Source organism: Aspergillus fischeri, genomic scaffold (assembly GCF_000149645.3).
Source record: "Aspergillus fischeri NRRL 181 1099437636249 genomic scaffold, whole genome shotgun sequence".
Taxonomy (NCBI): Eukaryota; Fungi; Ascomycota; class Eurotiomycetes; order Eurotiales; family Aspergillaceae; genus Aspergillus; species Aspergillus fischeri.
The window spans coordinates 190,065-210,076 of record NW_001509770.1 but is presented as its reverse complement, the minus strand read 5'-3'; the positions used below and the strand labels follow the sequence as shown (position 1 = coordinate 210,076).

General features: G+C 49.3%; 5 protein-coding genes across 5 annotated transcripts, besides 1 other annotated feature; 2 read left to right on the top strand and 3 right to left on the bottom strand.

Annotated features, from left to right (window-relative positions):
• Positions 1-1,000: 1,000 nt before the first annotated feature.
• NFIA_008040 (putative MFS lactose permease) lies at positions 1,001-3,094 on the bottom strand (the record flags this gene model as incomplete). Its single annotated transcript, XM_001264023.1, has 9 exons — positions 1,001-1,142; positions 1,190-1,538; positions 1,586-1,843; positions 1,897-2,217; positions 2,268-2,509; positions 2,562-2,664; positions 2,715-2,762; positions 2,816-2,885; positions 2,954-3,094. The coding sequence occupies 9 exons, from the start codon at positions 3,092-3,094 to the stop codon at positions 1,001-1,003; spliced, it is 1,674 nt and encodes a 557-aa protein (XP_001264024.1).
• Positions 3,095-7,135: 4,041 nt separating this feature from the next.
• Positions 7,136-8,367, bottom strand: NFIA_008030 (putative endo-arabinanase; the record flags this gene model as incomplete). The annotated part of the gene is made up of 4 exons (XM_001264022.1): positions 7,136-7,195; positions 7,243-7,271; positions 7,321-7,508; positions 7,556-8,367. 4 exons carry the CDS (start codon positions 8,365-8,367, stop codon positions 7,136-7,138), a joined length of 1,089 nt encoding a protein of 362 aa, XP_001264023.1.
• Positions 8,368-9,425: 1,058 nt separating this feature from the next.
• Positions 9,426-9,455: a microsatellite.
• A 568-nt stretch (positions 9,456-10,023) lies between these two features.
• NFIA_008020 (putative dioxygenase) lies at positions 10,024-11,748 on the top strand (the record flags this gene model as incomplete). Its single annotated transcript, XM_001264021.1, has 3 exons — positions 10,024-10,074; positions 10,127-10,699; positions 10,756-11,748. 3 exons carry the CDS (start codon positions 10,024-10,026, stop codon positions 11,746-11,748), a joined length of 1,617 nt encoding a protein of 538 aa, XP_001264022.1.
• A 1,910-nt stretch (positions 11,749-13,658) lies between these two features.
• NFIA_008010 (uncharacterized protein) lies at positions 13,659-14,248 on the top strand (the record flags this gene model as incomplete). Its single annotated transcript, XM_001264020.1, has 3 exons — positions 13,659-13,765; positions 13,813-14,100; positions 14,155-14,248. 3 exons carry the CDS (start codon positions 13,659-13,661, stop codon positions 14,246-14,248), a joined length of 489 nt encoding a protein of 162 aa, XP_001264021.1.
• Positions 14,249-15,561: 1,313 nt separating this feature from the next.
• NFIA_008000 (putative CP2 transcription factor) lies at positions 15,562-17,910 on the bottom strand (the record flags this gene model as incomplete). The annotated part of the gene is made up of 4 exons (XM_001264019.1): positions 15,562-15,884; positions 15,934-17,078; positions 17,151-17,834; positions 17,897-17,910. 4 exons carry the CDS (start codon positions 17,908-17,910, stop codon positions 15,562-15,564), a joined length of 2,166 nt encoding a protein of 721 aa, XP_001264020.1.
• Positions 17,911-20,012: the final 2,102 nt, after the last annotated feature.

Here is a 20,012-nt window from a genome sequence, read left to right as displayed (position 1 = left end):
TCCACGAGGATTGTCGAACCTAAACTTGCAGCCAGTAATTTGTCAGCCTATGCTCTCATACTGAGTTGAGAGGAATGGCTCACCTGACACCGCGGGAGGTTCCCACTTAAGCAGAGGGTGCTGCCAATCCCTGACAAAGGGCCTCAGTCGGTTCAAGACCTCCCAGTAGCCTTACAAACGAACCAGGCTACGAAGAGCACCGGGACAATCCACACATACCCAAACTCGACGAGAGCCGACATGTTCGAAATGGTGATAAGAAAAAGTGATTCTAAATGTATAGAAAAGCGAGTGTTGTGGATATGGGGTAAGCAAATGTGTTAATAGCAGGTAGTGTATTGACGAGAAGGAGAGAAGAAAGGCTCTCGGAGGTGGAGGGAACAAGTAGGAAGCTTGGTGGGAAGACCCATTTAGAGACTGGAATTTGACACCAGTGAATGAAAAAAGTTCCTTGGACAGAGTCTCCATGGTGAACCGTGAGTGAAAGAGAGATGAATGTAAAAGTGAGACAAATGTGGAGGTAAGAAAGAGGAAACAGACCGTCGAGGGCGATGGGGGCCACCAACTACGGAAGAACGTTCCCCTTCCCGTTTCAGGAAGTATGATATGTCTTAGGCCGGGGCAGGCACTCCTAATAATCCATGACATATCAATAGAGGAAGGCCTAAATGGCAAAACCTGACCTGCATTTCTACATTCACAGAGTTTTGCTAGTTCCACGAGGAGTGAATTAAAGTGTCAGAGAGTTTGTACTTTCCTACGCTTCTCGGTGAGCACCTATGTATGTTCCAAGTTGCCGACGCTACATCAAGTATATGCAAAGGCAGACAGGCCACTATCCAAATTAAACGTATATATTCAAGAATCCACGAATCATAGTATACATCACCATCAGTGACCGTGTCATGAAATCATCAGACGAGGACCTAGTCGGATCGTTTCATCAAAAATGCAATAGGCACAGTCACCTCCTTTTACCAGAGATATACCCAAGCGACAATTAAGCCTCGTCGGTGATTTTCTCGATGACGTGTCCATCGGGCTGGACAACAACCTTGTCGACCTGGATCGAGGCCTTGACGGGCTTGGGCTGCTGGTAAACCCACTCGAGTTCCTCGAGCGTACGACCCTGGGATTCGACACTATTCGAGTCAGAATAGCTCCACTGAAGACGGAAAAAAGCACATACCCAAACAGATACCAGCAGAGAGACTCGAACAAGTCCCAGCCGACGAAAATCCAAAAGTAGTGGGTGGAGATATTCTGCAGACCGATCGGGCTGGCGTACTGGCTGACGAAACTGATGCAGCTGACCATGAAACCGGAGAGGGCGAGACCCTTGGCACGGGTGGTGGTTTCGAGGGCCTCGGCAGGAATGACGCCCTGCAGGGGGGTATAGGTGAAGGAGAAGACGAAGTTGAAGAGGTAGTAGAAGGCGACGGCGGTTTGGCCGTAGGTTTTGTTGATGTTACCGGTGGCGGTCTGCTTGATCAGGGGCTCGGAGACACCGGCGTTGACGGCCATGGTGATGGCACAAGCTAAAGAGTCAGCGGCGATTCAGGAGGTGAATGGGATAAGAACCTACCAAAAGTACCCCAGACCAAAACCTTCCGACGGGGCATGCGATCGGTAAGGGCGACGGCGGTCAGAGCCCCAATGGCCGAAACGATGGAGTTGATCAAGTTCATGAGCAGCTGCATGGAGCTGGAGGTGTAGCCCAGGGTGTTGTAGATAGTGGCGTTGAAGTAACCCAGACCGTTACCAGACCACTGACCGAAGACGGAGATCATCATGACCTGGAGGAAACGCCAGCGGCCGCTGTGGGTGAAGAAGAATGGGCGGTCTAGCCGATCAATCAGTTCCTGCAATGAAGGGTTGTCGGATGGAAGTACTTACAATCCCACCATCTCTTGTCGATACCATCCAAACGAATACCCTCTCTCATTTCCTCGATCTCCAGGAGGACTAGGCGGGCATTACGGTTGCCATTACCGTGGTACTTGGTCAGGAAAGCGATGGCCTTCTCCTCCTGGCCGTGGGCTATCTGCCAACGGGGCGATTCGGGAATGAACCAGATGGAACAGACGACAATGACACAGGCAAAGCACTGCAGAATGAAAGGAATACGCCACGAGAAGTCGTTGTCGATGTTGTTGCAGCCGTAGGTGACGGCCGCAGCGGGGATGGAACCACCGAACCAGCCGCAGTTGTAGAAACCTACTCAGTTAAGCAATTGCTAGCATTTCTGCGGTTGTGAGGTGACTCACCGACGGCACGTCCACGCCAGTGGGGAGGCGCAATCTCAACAGCGTAAGCGGGGGCAGACACGACCATCACCTGGATACCGAAACCAAGAACCACGCGGCCGACGTAGAACTGGGGAAGATGGTTCGCAGTCGCGATAATGATGGTACCGGCGATAATGATCCAAGCGCCTACGAACATACACTTGCGGCGACCGAGCCTGTCGGAAATAACGGCACTAAAGGGGGTCGCGGCGATGGAACCACTGCAAATAGAATACATGAGATGGAGCCTCGCAAACTCGCAAGAAGACTTACACAGTATAGAGTGAGGTCACCAGGGAGACCTTGGGGCCCGCCAAACCGGTGTGGAAGGTATTCTGGTAGTGTTTCATGGCGAGAATGGCTCCCATGAGCGAACCTATCCTTGAATTAGGGCCGTGTCCATGACGAAAGTTCCAAATCACACACCATCGTAACCGTTGGCACAAGCACAGCAGAAGGCGACGAAGATGCAGACTAGCCGTTGTCAGCCTTGTATCAATATCAGCAGCAATGAATTCTACACGCACAGTACAAGTGGATCGACTCCTTGCTCCATCTGGGGATAGGAGTGTCGTTGATGGCGGCATACAACTCGGCCTATTTGACTCTCTCGTCAACACTGTCGTTCAAGATGGCGTTGATGGACGACTGCTGAGGCAACTAACGTTGTAAACCTTCCTCGTCTTCGCACCGTCGACCTTGGCCGCCTCGCCATGACCAACAGGCACGGCAGGCTTGGTGTCGGTATCGGAGCCGGGCGAGCCATGCTCTACCGAGATGCCGTGCTTCTCATCGGTCGACGACATGTTGTCGGTGGTTATCCTCTGAGAATGGGATCAAGTCGACCAGATTACTGATTCGGATGGAGGGATCAATAGGGAGACGAAAAAGGATCCGTGAATGACTAGGACGGGTGGGACAGCATGAGGTTCTTATAATCCTCCTGGTTTTACCTTTTCGACCGGGGGTGTCACGCACATTGACCAGGCCGATGCTTTGTTACCGACGCTGTGGTTGGCACGAGGGATGGAATACACGTTGGTTCTTTCCTCTAAAACGAGAGACACAGACTTTGGAAAGCCATGAGAAAGCGAGTCAAAGCTGGCCGAAATCTGGAGACTAGTCGTTTCTGTTCGGGAGACACGCCCGCCTTCCCGTCTTCACTGCGTGTCAAACTGGGGATGACCCCAGACTTCCAGAGCCCAACGTTGGAAATGGACTTTAGTTGGTGGGGAAGGGGGAAAGGCCCCTATCCACAAGCGGTAAGGAGTGGATGGCATTGAAAGCCAATCGTGCCACTCCTTCAGCAGAGCTTCAGGATTCTCATAGTTTCAAAGTCTCAGAATCGGTCTGGGCTAGCCGAAGTCCACCGTGAAGAGGGCTGCAAGGGGAAAGGAGGCCGCTAGACTGAATAGGTCAAGGCTCGATGCGGAGTTCGCTCCGTGTCGCATTCCACAAGGATGGAATCACAGCATCTGATTGGCTCATCAGGAATATCTTGCCACTAAGCCAAAGCTGAGATCTGGTTGCACCAATCAGAGTGGTCGACCGTAAAACCACGGGAGTAACACTATTTTGGCCCCTGGGAACGATGACAAGCACGAGATCAGCTAGCAGGTGAAGCATGCTGTCAAGTCTCCAAGGTACACTGGATTGGGTGAAATGCATCAAAACTGGATTCAAATTGCTGCCCTCCCTGACTGAAGCACGGGCCCCCTGGCTGCAGCTCCTTCATTTCGAAGGAAGGAAAACAGGATGAAATGGCTGTAACCACAATATGCCACCAATAACAACCATACCACCTGTTGCTGCTGTGATTCCTCATTCGGTCGGCTGCGTTGCCCTCCGCTCCCAAAACAGATAGGCCCCGGAGCCAAGGCACTCTAGCAGTAACGGGTCCCCTTGGCACGAGTTCTCGCTTAGCAGGGACAGCTGTGGATCATCTAACTCTAAGGATTTATGGGGTAGTCTGCTGGATTCTTGACAGGGTGAATGATGGATACCTCGGAATCAGCCTCTACCCGACGCTTAACCTGTCCCGAGTCTGAGTTTGACGTTATCCTGCGGTAAAAGTGGAGATACTCATCAGTAATTGATCAAGGAAATAGACCAACTTGATCGTTATCAAGCTCTACTGGATCCACCACGCATATGACTTGCGAATCATCCAATATTCTCGCCACTCCGAAACAGGAATGGTCACAGTATACAGATGACCATAGGGAGAATTGATCATGATGAAGACTCCACTGACTGTCGACTGATTCGCGTCTTGCAGCTAGCCGAGGCCGTCCGCACTGGCGCATCACCGTGTTGAACTCATCAGATTGTCATCTCTTCGAGTCAATTACATAGTGCATACGATGAGATTACTGATTTGCAGTTCCCAAGCTTCTCTTGGGCTAAGAAAGCTGGAAACGAACGGCTCTTGCTGGCACAACTAACCTCCTTTGCCCGAAAATAGTAATAACTACCGACAAATAATCTTCAGTCTCGTTTCTTAACTGTCATCCCGCTTATCCAAGACCAAAAATGCATCCATTGACAATCAGACTAGCTTCGTTGACTGCCCAACACTCTGCCATTTGGCCGTAGTTGATTGAGCCCCAAGCGCCGAAGATGCACGAGTAAGCCTTGTCGAGGTCAATGTGACAGGATACAGTCAATCCCTTAACTGGTGAACAGCCATGCCAAGTTTCCCAATTGCCACATCCAGCGAACCGGGTTCGTCGGTAAAGAGGAGTCTGTGGCCGACGAATGGGAGAATTTCTCTGAACTTCGACCAGCACTCTCATCGAAGCACCAAACGGCGACTAAAGATCACTCCAATGGCATATGCACTGTAATCTCCTGTATAAGATTCCCCATTAACCGTTCGTTCGCGAAAGCCCCAACACAGCATGAGCGCAGACATCAATTGGACCTAGCTCCGGTAAGTCGGCCCGTCCGTTTCCAGTTTGGTTGCGGATGCCGAAATGAATTCATTTAACATACACTCTGTCTACAATGTTTCTGGCACCGACAGCGTGGATCACCTACTTTCCTTGAAATTTGGACGGGGAGCTCGAGCTCAGCTCCTGTACGTCCAGGTCGGGGCGCATGCATCGTTCGCGCATCTCGATCGATCGGTCATTTGGGATGGCGGGCACATACTGCCTAATCCTGTACCCGACTGGGTGAATCATGGAGATTCTTTGCGCATAACTGCTACCTATCATATTGTCTATGTGTGTCCCGCCATATGCTTCCAATGGGCTTCCCTCGGAGCTATGAACTCGTTCGTGCATCTCCAAACAAACCGCTTCGGTCCATGCGGGGTAATCAGGCTCCTGCCTAAGGAGTACTCCTTGCTCCTCAATCTGGAGGGGATGAAATTTTGATTCTGTCCTTCTAAGAATGGATCCCGGTGAGGATCCTATGTCGATTAACTGGGGCAGTTGGGCTGAAGCGGCGAGTTCAATACCACGAACCCTTTATCCTTACAGCGTATGTCCTTCACTGACCTTTCTTCACTTCAGTTAGGTACTTTCAACGACATCACAAGTTTCCTCTCTCGGCTTCCCGTTCCATACTCGCCGACCCCTATCCCCCCATATTGTCTCCAGCCATCAAGATATCCAGACATCGCCTCCAGGACGAGCCATCCCCTCTTCCACAATGTTGCTGGCCATCCCAGAAGCAACACCATCTCCCGCTGAACTTGCCACCGCTTGTATGAAGGTCAGGTACAACGGTGTGCACCTTTCTCGCGTGCTGCTTTTGGAAACGTGCGCCGCGGCGTCCACGGCGATAAACTCCTTGGGAGTATAAACCATAGCATGCAGATCTACCAGGTAACGCTGTAGATGTTCCAGTGTAAGTCGCGGTGGGATGACGATAAGCGCTATACTGGTGTCGTAGACGCCGATACTAGAGCATACTGGAACCGAGATTCAAGTGAGACGGCATTCGCGGAGTGTCCAATGTTCCAAGGTTCGGCACGCGCATCACATCTATAAGTCGCTGACGGGTGGTCAACCAAAGAGAAACTGTAGCCATGCAGCAGTGTTACTTAGGCCTATTATGATAGTCATACCGTTTGATGGTGTTATCCCGACCGGCTCAAGGATAGCACCGCCGGCGGTGGATTACAACCACGCTGCAGTAGTTGTAGGAAAGCCAGTCCTGTAACTGTGGCACGAGACGATTGCAGACTCGGATTGATTTCAGTTTTCGACTTGGCGCTTCTCACTGCTTGGGTAATTCTTTAAGGTATAATATATCCAACCCATGCTAATCAAAATAGTACTGCAATATTGACAGAAGCCTCTCCGTCTTATTCTCCTTGCATTGCATTCTGCTACTTGCTGAAATCTTTGCGCAGCTGATCCAGAGTAAACAATGTACATGGTCACCAAAGAAATACTTGCTTCGTCTGCTATATCCGAGGCAATCCTCTTCATAAAGCAGATGATATACGACATTGACAAGTTATGTTATCTCTGAGAGTCTAGCAACAGCTGTCCGAAGCTTAATATTTCTGACAAGATCAGGGATACGCCGCTGGATTGATGCAGAGAAGAGCATCAGAACAATTATTCTGCTATATCCCTCTTCAAGGTTCGAGACTACATATTAATTCAGTCGTTGGAACATGGAGGACAAACAGAAGCTATATACATAACATCGGGAGTATCACATATCAAAATCAATCGACAGGTTAAAAAGTTTGCAGTCTATGAGCTCTTACCCATCTTAACCATATATGTGACAGAAGAAAGAGCAAACTTTATCGGCTCATGCACTTTAACCGGAGGATCTTGCGTCCTGATCTAGTCAGCTAACTCATTCTAATTCAAGAAGAAAACTCACTTGATGACAGGCCATCCATCCTTGTACTCGAGATAATGCCAGCCCAGCTGGGTATCCTTTGAACATATCAGCCTAATCCAAGCTTTAAGAACAATGTACTTACACTTTCCTTGAAGCCAATGGACCCGTTGACTAATGGACAATCAGCAACTGAGTCTCATCAGGATATGGGAAGACTCACAAAAGTGATGGTAGAGGATATCACCTCGCTTGCCATTGCCCGGTAATACACCCACACCACCCGGCGCGTAGACATTCCCGTTGTTCGACCCGTAAACCGTCTCTCCATGTCCCTCGAGAAGCTTCTTGCCTGATTTATCCACAAACGGACCGTTAATGCTCTTTGACCGACCGACTCGGATACGATATCTGAAGGGCGTCAGTCCTGCGGTAAGGAGAATGCAAAAATAACTTACTCCTCCCCTTTGAGCGGAAACCCACGATTAACCATCTGGCAACAGATCCCTTGACTGAACCAGAGATAGTAATACGGCTCGTGGTACGACATGTATGCTCCCTCCTGCGGTCTCCAGTTCCCAGGCATGTAACTCAGGTGCGTTGCATCGGGTTTGTTCTCGTTCTTGATCGACAACTTGCCGTCCTTGTCCACCTGCAGCGGCAGACTGTAGATATCATCCCAGTAGCTCCCGTAGATGAGATACGGCTGTCCGGTCTTCTGATCAACCTGAAACGCAGGATCAATGGCGTTCGTATTCTTGTACGGCGCGATCTGGGAACGTTCCCCGGAACCGGTGTTGATCAATGCGCCGTGGTCTGTCCACTCCTTTTCGAGGTCGGAGGTGGAGGCATATCCAATGGCACTATCCTGGCTACCGCTTTGGCTGATGGCGTAGAAGCAGTAGAATCTCCCTTTGTATTTTGTGACGGTTGGAGCCCAGGGCCGATTGTTGTTCTTTTTGTTAATCACGCTGGCTTTACTTAGCACAGTACCGACTTTTGTCCATGGTCCCGATATGCTCGAGGCCTTCCAGTAGGGAATGTGGATGCCGCCTTTGAATAGGTAGAGGGTGTCTTTTTCCTCGATGATGTTAGGGTCGTGGACTTGTAGGCTGCCGCTGTTCGGCGGGGGAAAATCGTCGGAGAATGTAAAGATCTTGGTAAGGTCGTTGGCGGTTGGATTGAGGATGCGTTGGCTGTGTCGCGGGAGGACAGCCGCGAGGGATTGGGAAAGCAAGCTTAGAGATAGAAGTAGTTGTAGTAGAATCATGGTGATAGTAACAAGAATGCGTCATGTGTTCGCAATTGCTGATGCATCCAATGTTAAGGGAGTATTTATATAGTATTCTACATCTTAATTTTATCTTGAAGCCATTGCTCCAACTCAAGGCTGATTCTACTCCTGTGGCTCATCCGTTGGTAGTGGATATCCAACACCAACACCAACATGTTCGACACGATATAGATGATCCGTTGATCCATGCCAAGCTCACAGCCCCTGGGTTGATCATTGGATTGCCGGGCCATTCGCTCTCTATTTCAAAGGATAGAGTTGGTGGCAGTTACTGATATGAGCCAAATGGTAGCCGCATCAGGGTCCAAGCCGGACTGTTGCAGCCTTGTTGGCCCCCAACAATAACCCTAGCATCGCCAGCAACAAACTCAAATCCGGAATAGTAGTAAACGCCTTGCACTCTATATAGCATGCTATTAATAGCAGACTTGCATCCGTCAATTAGAGTCACTCTGAGGTATATACTGAATGGTAGAAGCCACCCGAGATTGTCTGGCAGGCAGGCAGCATGTTTACAGCGCAGAAATATCAATACAATTTGTGCCAATATGCGCGCGACAGAAAAAATTGATAAAGATAGACTCACAGTCTCCTATATTTTACAACGTATGCGAAAGAATCAAAACTGGTTTATTTTGAAGTTCTTGATAATTCAAGTTATGACCTTGGCCCCAAAACCGCCGTCGGGTAGGCTGTACAACATGGCCTTTGAGAAAGAATGGTTAATAAGTCGAAAGGTCTCTCGAATCTATCTAGTCAAAAAGACTTTGCTCTTCCCGTGATAATATTTTCCTCGGAGTCCTGAAAACCTTCCTGCCAGACAGTGTTGGAGAATCCCAGACGCAGACCATAGTAGGGATAGTTTGGACTCAGAATTTGCGGGAGATTGCCCAGGCAGGTCGCACTGTTGGAAGAGAGTATGTCTGCGTGAGAAGGACACTTTGATCGATCCTCAGCTGGATGGAATTTTTATTAGTGTGCACTGAGTAGATTCTGATGAACCCGCATCTAAGTTAGCCTTCGCGAATCGACGGTGTATATAACCCTGTGTATATAGCCCTGTGCTCGGAAAGATCAGCCGCTGCAGCATGGCTTCGAGCATGTGATGCGTTTCCCCACCGTTGCTCCGAGCCCGAATAAACTAGGTGGCCATGGATCGAGTCAATTCAAGGAGTACTTCCTGGTATGACGTCTTGTTTTCTTCCAGCCGACTGTCCATCTCCAAAGTTACAACGGATGCCTAAAGAACCAAGGGCTGGAACAAGAGACAGGCTGATGTGTAGGCAGAAGAATAAAGTGGACATTGACTCACTCATGAAAGAAAAAGCCCGAGTGATGATAAAGAAGCACCAGCTTTAGTTGATAGTCGCAGGGTCCAATCGATCTCAAAGCCCAAGCGTCGGAAATAATTGGACAAGCATTCGTTCATCCCTGCTCAGGTAGAAGCAGCTGTCTCCTCAAAGTCATCTCAGCCTTGCGATATGCCAGTATATTTGTCCGACGGGTGGCGGGGGAATCCCGCTCCGGCGTTTGCATGATCGCGTCTGATCTCATTCGATGAATATAAATGATTGCAAGAGAGATGGAAAGAGCATCAGATCGTCAAAGAAATCAAGAGATTTCACCGGCAGTATGGACTCCATAACAGCGACCAACTCTAAAACCTACCCACTTGAAGCTCTGGTAGGTAGACCGCATAAAGCTCGGATAAGGCATAGTTCTAACCACCCCATAGCTGGCAACCGACAGAGACCAGCGTGAGCCTGTCGAATTGCGAGTTACAGGAACATTTCCACCGCTTCTTGCAGGCACATTGTATCGCAATGGACCCGGCACTCACCGTGTCGACTCGAAAACAGGGTCGTATGCTCGTAGTCATTGGTTTGACGGTTTCGCACTGCTGCGTCGATTCCAGATAGTTCCCAAAGATGGCAGCAACTGCCGCGTCTTCTATAACTCTCGATTGCAGGTTGACGCGTTGATGGAAAAAGCACGCCGCACTGGTGATCTCAAGGAAGTCACATTCGGCCAAAAGAGAGACCCGTGCGAGTCGTTCTTTCAGAAGATGAAGACCGTCTTTGAGCCGACTGATTCTCTGTCTGATCCTGATCCACAGATGGTTAATTCAAACGTCACTGTGTTCGCCAACATGCCCGGCATGCTGAAACATGGCCCTACTGTACCGGCATCCTCGCAGTTCAAGGTGCTCACCTGTCTTACTGATGCAAACCAAATCACGCATGCAAATCCGGAGACCCTCGAGCCAATTGCTGCGAGCACACAAGAAGAGCTTCACCGGGATCTGAAGGTACTACTCTTCTCCGTGATTCTCCCGCGGCAGGGTTGCAACTAACTGCGGATAAGGGACAACTCTCCTGCGCACATCCGCAATTCGACCCCAAAACGGGAGATGTATACAATTACAACCTGCACCTGGGCCCTAGGAGCACCTATCGCATATACCACACTTCGGCACATACATCCAAAACAGAAGTCATTGCCACATTCTCAACCAAAGCAGCCTATATCCATTCCTTCTTCATAACACAAGACTACATCATCCTCTGCGTCTGGCCCTCCTACTTCAAAGGCCTTGGGGCGTCCATTCTCTGGGAAAGAAACATGCTCGACGCAATGAAATTTGATTCAACTGCCCAGACGCACTGGTTTGTCGTCGACCGCAAGGGCCACCGAGGTGTCGTCTCCAAGTTCGTCAGTCCACCGTTCTTCGCCTTTCACACGATCAATGCTTTCCAAGAGCCTCGGGACAAGAATACCGTGGATATAATCTGTGATATGGTGCAGTACACCAACATGGACGCCCTGCACCGAACCTATTACGAGGACCTGCTGTCGCCCAATGGCGAGGTTTCGAATTTCACATTGAAAAGGTCCGAAACACCCATGACCGTCCGCTATCGTCTGCCACGAGTGCCCAAGGAGTCAACGACCAGAACAGTTGTCGCCGCGGAACGAGTTTTTGGATTTGAGTCTGGTGAACTCCCAACGATCAACCCGCGATTCGCTACCAAAAGAGCACGATACCACTATTGCGTCGTTAACCGAGGATACACCTCCTTCTTTGATGGAATCGGCAAGGTTGACCTCGAGACGCAAACAGTCCAGTACTGGGGTAGTGAAACAACGCCCCATACGCCCTCCGAGCCGATTTTCATTCCCGATGGCACTGGCGAGGCCGAGGATGCGGGATATCTTCTTAGTGTGGTATTGAATGGAGAAACAGGGACGAGTTACCTGGTTTGTCTTGATGCGAGGACGTTGACCGAGGTCGGCAGGGCTGAACACGACCACGCGATTAGTTTCGGGTTGCATGGAAGCTATTATTCGGCGGTTTGAGTATTATGCAACTGGTCTGTGTATCAATGCTATTAATATTAATAACGAAGATTATGGGTTGTCGCAACTGATAAACGCGGTGCCTCAGTACCTCAAGCTCAGAATCGCAGTCATTAACTGTTCTCTGGACAGACAGTCATGTAGACAGCTCTTGTTTAATGCTAGTTCCCACAGTGGACGTCTCCCCGTGGACTGTTCCTGCTAACACTGATGATGTTCTAAGCTGGTTAAGGATGCTTGACACAACAAAGACAATGAGAACAAGACATCTAATATCCACCAGGAGTGCCTGCATCAATGTTTCATGGAAGGCTGACTCTAGATACAATATATCCGCATTGAAGGCAGCTCTGCCAAACACTCATTCTCATATACGTTTTTATCATCCTTTATTTGCATTATCTCTCAGCCGTTCCATACACTCCCGATGTCGTCGTCGTTGTAGTTGTTGTGATGGAGTCCAAATATCATTTCCCAGGCTCAATTGGGAAAAGAACGATTAACCCTCTACCACGGGCAGTCAGAAGAGGTCCGTCACAGGGGCCTCAGAGCCGTCAGTGCGGCGCTCAAATTGTTCAAGTATTGCGATCTATCTTTGTATCGAGTGCAAACTGATGACGTATCATGTGTAGCCATTTGTCTTATTGTCAGCTCCCAAAGTCATTACTCTCTGATCCATCCTGTTGGGCCTCCGTCTGCCATTCAACCCAGTCTCAGTCTACACATGTACCATGATAGATCAGTATGATTCCAAGCAAGAATGTGTACAACGGGAATAACTCATTTGTTTATGAACATACCTCATTCATGAAACGTACCAACAACAAGACTCGGTATTAACTAAAGCCATCATGTGCGGCTGTCATCTTCAACAAAGTAACGGAGAGAGATGTCGTTTCTTTTTCAAGTAGATACCGCAGAGCAGTCGGAATGTTCGAGGAAATAGTTGGTACTTGATCGTAGTTATCCTTCCTCGATCTAACGAACGTGGGCAGATTTCGTGTGTCGAACAAGTGCATTTGCAACCGCCGTTTCACTGTTCAAACCTCTGGCCAGAAAGCCCCAGAATCAGGAGGAGCCGAGAACACAGATGAGCCATTTGAGTCATGCCTATAAATAGGATGTGAGTCCCGGTATTATACGATGGTCTTCGAAGGATAGATGTATCGACTTACCACCTCCTGCTTATCAGCGCTCTAAGACGAGCGATTGCTGCAATAACAAGCAGTATCAGGAGCAGGATAGCCAAAAGAGTCTGATCCATGATGTCTATTGGATAAATGAGAGGGGCTTTGTAGTTCAAGTTATATGCAGTAAGTCCCTTTGATGACACCCTTTCTGTCTAGCTGCAAGATACTGTAGTTGATGGAAGAGTTTGAAGGAAAGGGAGGGAGTATGAGGAGATTATACACATATTTATATGCCGGAAGTGAATGTGTAAATTTGATACACAGCCCTATATAGTGAATGGGATCTACCTGTTTATGGGAAGTTCCGATAGCGACACGGCTTTAGCCGTTATATAGGGCTATTATTCTTCACTATACTAAGACATTAAGGTGAATGAAGAAGATTATCTTTACGTCTCAAGTAATATAAGCATTGTGGTATACATAATGCACCTATATTTCTAAGTAATGGATTGATTGAAGCACTTCTAGTAAGTTAATACCAGAATAGTCCAGGATATCTAACCTTACAGACACGTTTCCGAGTTTATCAGAAAATGATGGCTGAATAGCGGATCTCATCTTTGACGCCGCCAAGTTGTGTCGCCATTATGACATAACCCAGACACATCATCGATGAATCTTGCCCTCTCCTCTGTAACAACTCATCCCACGATATATTTCACCGGTTGAAGATTTCTTTTTAGATATAATAAAACATTGGCTATATATCTACTTACCATGTCGTCGCGTCGAACCACCGATCCTCATCGACCAGTCCGCCCCTCGATCCCCATGGGAACATGGGTCCTCTATGGCTGCGGCGCAGGACTGCTCGGCGTAGCAGCGTATGTCCTCTCTCCCGAGTCCTGAAATCAATCTAACTGGAGAAAAGAATGACCGTCGGAGAAAAAATTGAACAAGTCTTTACTGGACGGCCCAATTCCTATGTCCCCGGCCACACGCTGGAGCGACTACTGGCTTTGCCTCCCCGACCGGACAACGAACGCTGGGGACTAAATATGGCAATGCATTACGGACAGGGCGCAGTTGCGGCCGTCATTCGAGCATTCATGAGCATCAACGGCATTCGAGGACCGTTTGCCGACTTTATGTTCGTCGGCGTCCGGTTGACGATTGATCAGACGCTGGAGAATTGGACGGGAGTCGGCGCTCCTCCGTGGTGCGTATCGTGAACATTGGCAGTATTGCTGCATGATTACTGACGAATGTGTAGGACGTGGCCAGTCAATGAGCAGGTCATCGATGTACTGCATAAGGCAGTCTATGCTTTCGTGACTGGGTACTTGACAGACAGATGGCTGCAATGAGGTTTTCAGTTATATCGAATTGCGTGTATGTTATTAGTCAAGGCGGGAACAAATGCTACATGAGTTCAGATGGATGTATCACTGATTAATGTCGTAGACGCGAACGCCGTGAATTTGTGATGACGACACTCGCGAGAGTTTCCATATGTACTCCGATAGCTCCATCTTGAAGAAGCATACAGTATCGTATTGCATTTGGCGATTGGGGAGTAAGACCAGCCTTCAGGAACTTTATACGATATTTAGCAAACATATCAAGCCTCTATTTTGCAAAGACTCTGAGGAGGAGTTCCAACTGGTGATGCCATTTTCCTTTGAAAGAATCGTTGGATATATTGCAGGTCGCAAGCTTGCAGACAGAGAACGATATGACAAGAACCTCCGACAGGCTTTCGAAGGCGGCTCAGATTGAGACATTATCTTCCAAGTGTTACTCTCCAGAACCTCTTAGTTCCCGCTTCTTGGAACTGTTCCCTCATAGCTGACCCAAGCTCCCATCCCCTGGGAAGTGAGTTGATCACGGTTGGGCCTCGATATCAAGCTAGCGAGAATAGATGCAGGTAAGCCTGACGAGTAAGTGCATCGAAACGAACGACACCATGGCTAGCTAATCTTTTGCGACTGCGCACATATATTTCATCCATAATCATATGCAGACTAATTCGTCTACACCACTACTGAAGAAGCGCCCTGTTTGGAGCTAAGCGGGACTTGCATTGACAGTCAGCTTTGCTACTTTCTTGAAACGAAGCAATTGGCTGGAACCATTTCAAGGAATAATAAAAGGTTGTTGAAACCACAAGCTTTCCATTATTCTGAAAGCAGGGCCTCCTGACGCGGTTGAACCATCCATATCATTCATCCTCTAGACTCGCAAGCCTGGTCTGTGCACTCTCGAACATGCAGATTGCGTGGATAAAAGCATAACTGGCTAGATTTCAATTGGTCAATAATGATAGTACGGCAGGAGCTGGAGCTGGCGAGATTATTCTGTTGTGTCCAACTCTAGGGTGTTTCGTGCACTGAATTTCAGGCGTGCTTCGAAGGCGTTCGTCACAGCTTGGAAGGCACATAAATGTCTTGCTGGCAGATCTCGTATGATATTAAACTGTATATGCTAGGTTCCTTTCATGTCGTCGCTTCATACCCATCCAGTAGGCGTAGTCTAGATGTTCATGCAGGTCTAAACGTACATCATCACCAGTCATGCAAATCCCGTCCGCGGCAAGTCATATAATGAACATTCCCTGAGTGTGCACACAAAAACCAGAACCTAATGCTCAAAATCTGTCGAGTATGCAGAACAGAACGCGTCAAAAAAGTAGCTGAACCTCGTACCCGGTTCTATGTTCCTCTCCCTCGCCCTCTCCATCGCTGCTCACCGGAGCAGGAACCTCGGTAAATTGGGCGATCATATCTTGTCCTTCGGGGATTGCTCCCACGACGTCATCGTCGACGGCGACGCGTAGACTGTTCGGATTGATATGGACGAGACTGAGGATACGGTCTGGTTGGACGTTGTATTTTTTGGATAGTTGATCTATAAAGTCGGATGCGGTTCGCTCGGTGAGGTATACGGCGCGGTAGTAGGGTTCCTGCTGCTGTTTGTCCTGGAATCGGACGTAGAAACATGCCACTGCCTGTGGTCAGATGGTATATCAAATCAAATAGTGCTGGCAACTTACCATGCCGAGGGCTGGATGACCGATCACCGGTATCCGACTCAGGTGAAGACCGACCATTTATATCGCTGAGGCCCGGATCAGGGGATTCCACCTTGGGCTCAACAGTACTTGCATCTCGGCCGAAAGGACGACGTGGAAGCTCGACCAGATCGCCATGAAAGTTGACCCCTGCATCAGTCTCGGACGCGCTGTCACGTCCAAGAGACACAGGGGTGGACGAGTCCCGAGGAAGAGAAACTGGTGATTGGTCCGGATCATCCAGCACATCGCCCTGCAGTGAGAGCAGGCTAACTGGCTGGGAGGACGAAAAGAGGTTGCGCAGCTCGAACAAAGCCCGGTGCAAATCGTCTATGCCCGTGAGGCTGTTGGAACGGCTGGGAGAGAGGCTCATCGAGACAGTATGATTCTTGGTCAGTCCGTGTCCCACGCCTTTTCGCCGTTTCCGCTTTCCCAGACCATTATTGCCGTCGATATCTCCCTGCGCGATTTGCCGTTCAACCTTGTGAATCGCTTTCTGCACATGCGCCACATCGTTGGACAGCTTTCTTTCCGCTCCGTGGTCGCGAAACACCTTGACCTTGCAGTAGCAAATCTCGGCTTCGGTGCCAGATCCCGGCGCAGGAGTGCCATCCTCGAGGCCAATCATCTCCGTTTTGACGCATAACCTCGTCGGAACGCCCTTGACACCCTTGGATAGACTGAAATCCGTCGACAAAAAGTTCAAGCGGACGTTGACCACGCACTCGGAAGAACCGGCTTCCGGAGTGCTCGTCCAGGTTACACAGAACCCGTCAAACGATGCGCTGTCCACCTTTTTGATCCGCGGCGCGTTCTTCTTCGATCCCATACGCAGGTCCACAAACTCCAATGCTCGCATCTTCCCCCCTCGTTGCTGCGCCTCGACCGCCCCTCGCGCTTCCTTCCAGAGTCGCCAGCACCGGGCTGGGTTCGATCGGTGTGCTGTTTCCTCAAAGGTGATTCTCACACTCGTGCGATATTTGACGGGTTGTGTGCCGTGCGCCGGGGGTGTAGAGTCGACAATGGATACCGAGTATGACTGGGACTTGTTGAGATAGGTGACTGGTGGTTCATGCGCATGATCCGCGATAGCGGTGGGAGCGTGGAGGGTGACACGATAGCGGAATCTAGATTGTTACAATAGGGCGAGTCAGCAAGCAGTGGGCCGATTGTAGTCGTCGAAGTGGCAGTGGACTTACGGATTCTCTGGCTTCGACGGGAAGTCCGCGCGGTCGACCGCGTCCGACGCCACCGGGAGGAGAGGCTGCGCGACATGTCCCAACATTTCTGTAAATGAATCTCGATGGCTTGCCGTATCCAATGGATCGTAGTCTGAGTTTGCCCCGAACGAGACGTTGCTCGGTAGTATGTGGTTTGATGCAAACGGGTCCATGTTCTGAAACAGATGGTGCTGGTATTGCGACTGCAAAACCGCCACGCCTCGGGTTGCCGTCGCCGCGTGTCCATGTAGTTGTTGTTGTTGCTGCGGTGGCGGGTGTGGGGGTGGTTGTTGGTCCTGAAGGTCTGACTGTACGCTGACCATCTGATCCCATATCCAAGGCGTGCTGGCCAGATTCCATTCTACAGTTGGGGTGTGAAGGTCCCCTGCAGGACTATGGACTACGGCGCACATCTGATTAGCAGTGGGAGTAAGAAGGCCGGCTTGCAGGGCTGAAGGAGCGACAAAGTCGACTACGTTCGGATTCGCCTGGTGATGGTTGAACTGGGGATGGTATGGTTGTGATGGAAGTATGGAGGGATCTGCGACTTTCGCATCGTTGTGCTCGACTGACGCCTGTTGTGTGAGAAAGGGGTCTGCGATGACCTGGGAAAACTTCTTTCGAAACTCCCCGATCAGCTCTGCTCCAGGCTTCTGCTTCGTCCTGCTGGTGGTTAGACTCGAGGATGATCTGAAACCCCGTTCCTATGCCAGAGAAAAACAAACCTTTTGTCAAACATTTTCCTCGCTTCGACGTGGACGTGTTCCGACGTCGAAGGGCCTCACGAGTCACAAACAACGCGACAGACACGAGGATTATAAAAGAACAGTGGCAATTTTTTTTATTAACAGTCAGAATTTAACCCACGCGGCAGATATCAAGTCTGGAGATGAAATGAGTGACGTCCTCCGAGCGAACAACGAGCGAAAGGCGAAAGCATCCCCCTCGAGTGATGAAACAACGGGGAGAAAGAGGGAACACAGCTGGGATCTAGATGGCTGGAACGGGAAAATTTGGATGGCACAGGCGTTTTATCTGATCCCTGGGTCCCGTTCAGGCCAAGTCAGGGTCACAGACAAACAGGCAAACACCAGGACCACTGGACATGCTGGGTCTCAAAAAGAAGGTATGGATGTAGAGCTACTACTACCTTACTACTATGAGAGGCGGACAGTAACTGGGGATCAGCGGTGGGAGGGGGGAAAAGAACGAACGAGGGGACACGGACTCGGTTTGGTAATATTTAATATTTAACATTTAATATTATTTATTATTAGCATACAGGTATTTTAATATGAAATCATAATTTATGACCCATCTATTCCCGCTTTACCATAATGATAATATTCTGCAAGAGAGTAAAGGTATCGATAGTTACTACTTACTGCCGAGTCATCTAGAAGTCGTGCTGAGAGCGTCGTGTGAGTGGAAGAAGCGTGAATAACCAGTGGGGCCTTTCCTCTAGCCTCGTGGACAGCAGCAGCAAAAAAAGGTCGCTTGATTGGAACGGAAGTTCCAGCCGAGAGAGGAAGTGCAAGAACTGAGCCCAGGATGGTTAAAAGGGAAAAAAGAAAAAAGGAAAGGGAAAAAATAAATAGTTCTGTTCCTTGATCCCACTCAAGTTATGCAAGGGGTCTTTGCCCTTTCGGAGAAGGCGATGCCTTTCACTGTCGCCGGTTCGGGGTAGATGGACAGATATGTATTAGTATTGGAGAAGAAGTCTAGACCTGCTTGCTTTTGCCACAGGTTGCCTTTATATTTTTATCTATGGAGAATTTCCTCTATTGGGAGTACTGTTCGATATTGACATTCCTCCCCGAGGTCTGGATATCTTTTTGATCTGTCGCATCAGATCTCTAGATCTTTGCCACTTCCGATTCCAATGTTGCTGCACATTCTTAACACTCAAACGGGCTCGCTTATGGCAAATTTACTACCACTAGCATTCTATTTTCACCAACAATGTGGCTTGATCTGCCCCTAGATTCGACATGTGGTGTAGTTTATCCTTGGCAGAAATATATACTCCGCGCATGGCCAAGGTCAACTCAACGCCCCTAGCTGTCAGCAGGATTCTGTAGAGGAATCATGCTATAACGGGCCAGGTACAGTCGATTGACCTGCTTCAGGGTACTACCCTTGCCTCTGCAGCTATGAGAATGTATCCACGTGAGTTGTCCTTCATGTCTTGTATGAGATGAAAACACCAAACTTCGGCACAAACCCCTGGAGTAGCCATACCCAACCGACTGTAGTATTCTCCCATACAATTGTGCGCTGTGGATTCGTACTTTTCACGTACAACGTAGATCCCACCCGTAGTGTCTGATGACGTCAAGATATGTCGTAGAGGACGGGACGGTTTCATATGTGGCACGAGCAGCCGTGGTTCACTGCCTATGAGCAGCTTGGACCCGAAAGAAAGCCAAGAGGAATGAGATCCGATCTATCCAGGATGCTGTCTATCTGCGCCACCTCCGCGTTTATCATCTGCATTTTCATCTTGAGAGTTGAGACTGTGCATTCTAGTGCCCAAGATGCCTCTCTCTCCTTCTCTTGTACTACCAGAGGTACTTGCACCCAGAATATGAGCATGATCGCCCAGGACTACAGTTCAGATCCGAAGCAGGGTCTACAAGCAGATACTCAGCTATTTCCACACACTTTAAGCTTCTCTCCTCGTCGAGCGGTCATGTTCTCTTTTCCTCCAGTTACGCACTGCTGTGACGTCAACCAGCGCCTCCTATCCGGAGATTATACCGAGGCGTAATGGAACTGTTTAAAAAGGTTGAATCAGATATCGCTGGAGCCCGAGTGGCCGAAAGAAGACCCAGCGAATCA